Raw genomic sequence first — 6,013 nt, forward strand, 5'->3', positions numbered from 1 at the left:
AAATTTGTGTGGCATTCATTGATATCTAATGCAATTCGTTGTATCCAGATTCTGTTGCTTTATATTTTAAATGATTAATAATTAATTTTGTGTATTCCTACCAGTACATCTCAACCCATCTCCACTATATCCAGAATCACATGTGCAGATATAAGATCCATCTGTGTTATTGCACGTAGCATTGGTATGACATGGGGGAGACGTTTGGCATTCGTCAACATCTGAAATGGCATTTTTAGCATTTTTATTTTTCCATTTCCTCCTTTTTACTCAACACTTGAGAGAAATATTATTCGCGTTGTCTTACCCGTGCAGTTGAATCCATCTCCAGTATATCCAGTATCACATGTGCAAATATAAGATCCATCTGTGTTATTGCACGTAGCATTGGAATGACATGGGGGAGATGTCACGCATTCGTCAACATCTGAAATGGCAGTTGTAGCATTTTTATTTTTCCATTCCGTCTTTTTTACTCAACACTTGGCAGAAATATTATTTGCGTTGTCTTACCCGTGCAGTTGAATCCATTTCCAGTATATCCAGAATTACATGTGCAAATATAAGATCCATCTGTGTTATTGCACGTAGCATTGGAATGACATGGGGAAGATGTTACGCATTCGTTAACATCTACAATGACAGTTGTAGCATTTTTATTTTTTCATCTACAATTTTTTTGAATATTTGCTAAAAAAATTATTTCCGATATGTCTTACCTGTGCAATTAAATCCATCTCCAGTATATCCAGAATGACATGTGCACATATAAGATCCATCTGTGTTATTGCACGTAGCATTGGAATGACATGGAGGAGATGTTAGGCATTCGTCAACATCTGAAATAGCATTCGTAGCTTTTTTATTTTTCTATTTCCTCTTTTGTACCTCAACACTTGGTAAAAAATTTATTTTCGTTGTCTTACCTGTGCAGTTGAATCCATCTCCAGTATATCCAGAATTACACGTGCAAATATAAGATCCCTGTGTGTTATTGCACGTAGCATTGGAATGGCATGGGAAGGCAGTTTGGCATTCGTTCTTGTCTGAAATGAAGGTTTGCAGTTGCTCTATTAATTTATCAACCGTCTCGCTTATGTACACTAATAGTTATATTTGTAACCTTACCAGTGCAGTTTAGTCCATCTCCGTTATAGCCTGTATCACATTCGCAGTTGAAAGATCCAACTGTGTTATTGCACGTAGCATTTAGATGACACGGGGAAGAAACTTGGCATTCGTTTACATCTGAAATGAAAGTTTGTAAATACTTTATTGCCTTTTTTCTGGTTCATCTTTTGTTGAAATTCATTCATGTATTCCTACCAGGACACCTGAATCCATCTCCACTATATCCTGAATTACATGTGCAGATGTAGGATCCATCTGTGTTATCGCAAGTTGCATTGGAATGGCATGGGGGAGATGTTAGGCATTCGTTTATATCTGAAAAGAGGTTTCAAAATGTTTCCATTTATCATTCCACTCAATTCCTGCCTATTTAAACTAATAAACTAATATCCTTACCGGTGCAGTTGAATCCATTTCCGCTATGGCCAGTGTCACATTTACAAATGTATGATCCATCTGTATTATTGCAAGTTGCATTGGGATGACAAGAGAAATTGTTGTGGCACTCGTTTACATCTATATAGAAGTTTAAAAATTTCTTGTGTGAAAATTGTTTAATAATTCCCACAGGTACACTTATGCCCATTTCTGCTATATTCAGTATAACATGTCCAGATAAAGGGTTTTTATATGTTACTGCGTGCTTTTCATTACAATGACATGGGAAACTTATATGCCATCTGATGGTTAAAATCTAAAATGAACCTCACCATTGCAGTTGAAGCCATTTCCACTATAACCGGGAAAACATTCACAGAAGTAAGATCCATCTGTGTTGTTGCACGTTGCATTGGAATGACATGGGAAATTTGTCTGGCACTCATTGATGTCTGGAAAGTTAAATTTTTTAATCCAGGTTTTTCTATTTGCATAAAAGCTCAACAAAAATTTATGTATTCTTACCTGTGCAGTTAAATCCATCTCCGCTATATCCAAAATCACATGTGCAGATATAAGACCCATCTGTGTTATTGCACGTAGCATTGGAATGACATAGGAAGTTTGTTTGGCATTCGTTTATGTCTGAAATGAAGGTTTGCAGTTTTCTATTTATCAATCTAAATCAATAGCTATTTTTGTAACCTTACCAGTGCAGTTTAACCCATCTCCACTATAGCCAGGATCACATTTGCAAAGATAAGATCCATCTGTGTTATTGCACGTAGCATTGGAATGACATGGGGGAGATGTTATGCATTCGTCAACATCTGAAATAAAAGTTTGTAAATACTTTGTTTAGCGTTTATTTCTTGTTTATCTTTTGTTGAATATCATCCATGTATCCTACCAGTACAATTAAATCCATCGCCACTATAACCAGAATCACATGTGCAAATGTAAGAGCCATCTGTGTTATTGCACGTAGCATTGTAATGACAAAGGAGATATGTTTGGCATTCATTTATATCTGAAATTAAAGTTTGTATCTAGTTTATCTAGCAATAGTCTATGCTTTATGATATGTTGAATATCATTAATGTTTTCATGTATCTTACCAGTACAATTAAACCCATCGCCATTATAACCAGAATCACATGTGCAAATGTAAGAACCATCTGTGTTATTGCAAGTCGCATTGGAATGACATGGGAAATCTGTTTGGCATTCATTTATATCTAAAAAGTTTTGCAATATTTTCATTTATCACATAATTCCATTCTTGCGTATCTAAGGCCAAATATGTTACCATACCATTGCACTTAAATCCATCTCCACGATATCCAGAATCACATGTGCAGATGTAGGAACCACCTGTGTTATTGCACGTAGCATTGGAATGACATGGAGAAGATGTTACGCATTCGTTGATATCTAGAAATTGGGAATTTTTTATTGACGCATATTTGCTTATTTAATATGAGTCACCATTTTCGTTGTCTTACCTGTGCAGTTAAATCCATCTCCAGTATATCCAGAATCACAGGTGCAGATATAAGATCCATCTGTGTTATTACACGTAGCATTGGAATGACATGGGGGAGATATTACGCATTCGTTTGTATCTAAAAAGAAGGTTTTAGTTTTCATTTCTCCTTTTCTGTTGCCTATATTTAAAATTATTTGTAACCTTACCTGTGCAGTAAAATCCACCTCCAGTATATCCAGAATCACATGTGCAAATATAAGATCCATCTGTGTTATTGCACGTAGCATTGGAATGACATGGGGGAGATACTACGCATTCGTCAACATCTGAAATGTTTTTTTTATCATTTTTATTTTTCCTTTTTTCTTTTTTACTCAACACTTGGCAGAAGTATTATTTCCATTTCTTACCCGTGCAGTTGAATCCATCTCCAGTATATCCAGAATCACACGTACAAAATAGATCCATCTGTGTTATTGCACGTAGCTTTGGAATGACATGGGGAGATGTTATGATTCGTCAACATCTGAAATGGCATATTTTAGCGTTAACATTTTTCTATTTATTGTTTTTACCGAAATATATTGGTAAAACTTTATTTTCTGTTGTCTTACCTGTGCAGTTAAATCCATCTCCAGTATACCCAGAATTACATGTGCAGATATAAGATCCATCTGTGTTATTGCACGTAGCATTGGAATGACATGGCGGAGATACTACGCATTCGTCAACATCTGAAATGGCAGTTGTAGCATTTTCCTTTTTCCATTTACTGTTTTTTAATCAAACATTAGGTAAAAATTTTATTTTCGTTGTACCTGTGCAATTAAATCCATCTCCAGTATATCCAGAATCACACGTGCAAATATAAGATCCATCTGTGTTATTGCACGTAGCATTGGAATGACATGGGGGAGATACTATGCATTCGTCAACATCTGAAATGGCAGTTGCAGCATTTTCATTTTTCTATTTACTGTTTTTTACTCAATCATATGTTAAAAAATATTTCCAATGTAGAAAACCTGTGCAATTAAATCCATCTCCAGTATATCCAGCATCACATGTGCAAATATAAGATCCATCTGTATTATTGCACGTAGCATTGGAATGACACGGGGAGGATGTTACACATTCGTCAACATCTGAAATGTTTTTTTTTATCAGTTTAATTTTTCCATTTCCTCTTTTTTACTCAACACTTGGCAGAAATATTATTTCCGTTTTCTTACCCGTGCAGTTGAATCCATCTCCAGTATATCCAGAATTACACGTGCAAATATAAGATCCATCTGTGTTATTGCACGTAGCATTGGAATGACATGGGGGAGATACTACGCATTCTTCAACATCTGAAATGGCAGTTGTACCGTTTTCATTTTTCTATTTACAATTTTTTACTGAAACATTTGGTAAAAACTTTATTTTTGTTGTCTTACCTGTGCAGTTAAATCCATCTCCAGTGTATCCAGTATTACATGTGCAGAAATAAGATCCATCTGTGTTATTGCACGTAGCATTGGAATGACATGGGGGAGATACTACGCATTCGTCAACATCTGAAATGGCAGTTGTAGCATTTTCCTTTTTCCATTTACTGTTTTTTAATGAAATATTAGGTAAAAATTTTATTTTCATTGTCTTACCTGTGCAATTAAATCCATCTCCAGTATATCCAGAATTACATGTGCAAATATAAGATCCATCTGTGTTATTGCACGTAGCATTGGAATGACATGGGGGAGATACTACGCATTCATCAACATCTGAAAAGAGGACTTTTTATCGAAGCTTTCTTGCTTGTTTAAAAATAAAAATATATTCATGTATTCCTACCAGTGCAATTAAACCCGTCTCCTGTATATCCAGAATCACATGTGCAGGTGAAAGATCCCTCTGTGTTGTTGCACGTAGCATTGGAATGACATGGGGGAGATGTTACGCATTCGTTGATATCTAAAACGAAGGAATGCAATTTCGTCACTAATTGTTCCCTATCCTTTCTTGCTCTTATGAAAACTTATCTCATTCTCCTAATCCGACTGGTGAAATTAAATCCATCTCCAGTATACTCAGATATGGGATGATGTGGAATCCATCAATCCAAGGTTTGCAATCTTCCATTTATAAAACCATTCCTGCCAATTGAAAACTACTCCTAAGTTTCACAACGTTACCGGTACAGTTGAATCCATTTCCGCTATAGCCGAGATCACATGTGCAGATATAAGATCCATCTGTGTTATTGCACGTAGCATTGGAGTGACATGGCAAGTCGATTTCACATTCGTCGATATCTAAATTGGTTTTTTATTTGAGTTCAATTTTTCCTTTTTTGTTGAGGTCTAATTGGAGAGTAGTAAATGTGTACTACAATTCAAAATTTCTTTCACGATCTCTTGTGTGATATTTTTACATTTTAAATTTCTATTCCTTGACATTGATATCCAAATTTACCCTCAGTGATTTTCACCTGTGGAAGACTTTTCAGTTTCCTGTTTTATTTTTTGGGACTGGGGGAAACAATGTTGTGTCAGTCAACAATAATTTTCTTGTGTATGTTGCTTTTTACCACAAAAAATGTGACTACACGACCACGTTGTCGAATCTCACTTCTTTTAGGCATTTCTAATTAAACGTGACGCTCCCTAGCTTATGATCGTTATTTCATTAGACAAGCTGTAACTCATTCAAACTTATTCAATTTGCGAAAGAAACTGAAGAAATAAATGATATGAAGCAGTTTGATATAATAATCTACTTTTAGTCTTAAATAAAAACCTTCACAACTTGTTCCATTCCCAGTATAGCCTTCCTTGCATGTGCAGAAATGACTTCCCAGCGTGTTTGTGCAGGTTGCGTTGTCATGACAAAATCCTCCGACACAACATTCATCTACGTCTGTAAAAATAATTGACAAATGTTTAATAAATCACCAACTATTACTGTTCGAACAGAGGAATCAGGCTTTCCTTACGTTGTGGCATACTATACCGTCCTACCATAGACACTACG

At 35.5% G+C, this 6,013-nt stretch overlaps 1 protein-coding gene and 1 long non-coding RNA gene across 2 annotated transcripts; both read right to left on the bottom strand.

The window, feature by feature from the left end:
• Positions 1-962: 962 nt before the first annotated feature.
• LOC114536382 lies at positions 963-1,396 on the bottom strand. The gene is made up of 3 exons (XR_003688431.1): positions 1,327-1,396; positions 1,129-1,248; positions 963-1,046 (listed from the first exon to the last, which is right to left on the bottom strand). It is a non-coding gene; the product is annotated as an uncharacterized LOC114536382 (long non-coding RNA).
• A 105-nt stretch (positions 1,397-1,501) lies between these two features.
• LOC114536414 (adhesion G protein-coupled receptor E2-like) lies at positions 1,502-3,466 on the bottom strand. The gene is made up of 8 exons (XM_028557771.1): positions 3,409-3,466; positions 2,824-2,883; positions 2,628-2,747; positions 2,420-2,539; positions 2,220-2,339; positions 2,035-2,154; positions 1,842-1,961; positions 1,502-1,647 (listed from the first exon to the last, which is right to left on the bottom strand). Exons 1-8 carry the CDS (start codon positions 3,464-3,466, stop codon positions 1,502-1,504), a joined length of 864 nt encoding a protein of 287 aa, XP_028413572.1.
• Positions 3,467-6,013: the final 2,547 nt, after the last annotated feature.

This window comes from Dendronephthya gigantea, unplaced genomic scaffold (genome assembly GCF_004324835.1).
Source record: "Dendronephthya gigantea isolate DGI-Jeju-01 unplaced genomic scaffold, DenGig_1.0 000135F, whole genome shotgun sequence".
NCBI lineage: Eukaryota > Metazoa > Cnidaria > Anthozoa > Malacalcyonacea > Nephtheidae > Dendronephthya > Dendronephthya gigantea.

Excerpts from the sequence above, each read along its gene's own strand:
- LOC114536414 (XM_028557771.1), bottom strand. The coding sequence starts at position 3,466 with ATGGATCTATTTTGTACGTGTGATTCTGGATATACTGGAGATGGATTC. Across the intron at positions 1,962-2,034 it reads AGATGGATTTAACTGCACAG|ACATCAATGAGTGCCAGACA; the intron begins GTAAGAATACAT and ends TTAACTTTCCAG. Across the intron at positions 1,648-1,841 it reads AAATGGCTTCAACTGCAATG|ATGTAAACGAGTGCCACAAC; the intron begins GTGAGGTTCATT and ends ACTTCTATATAG.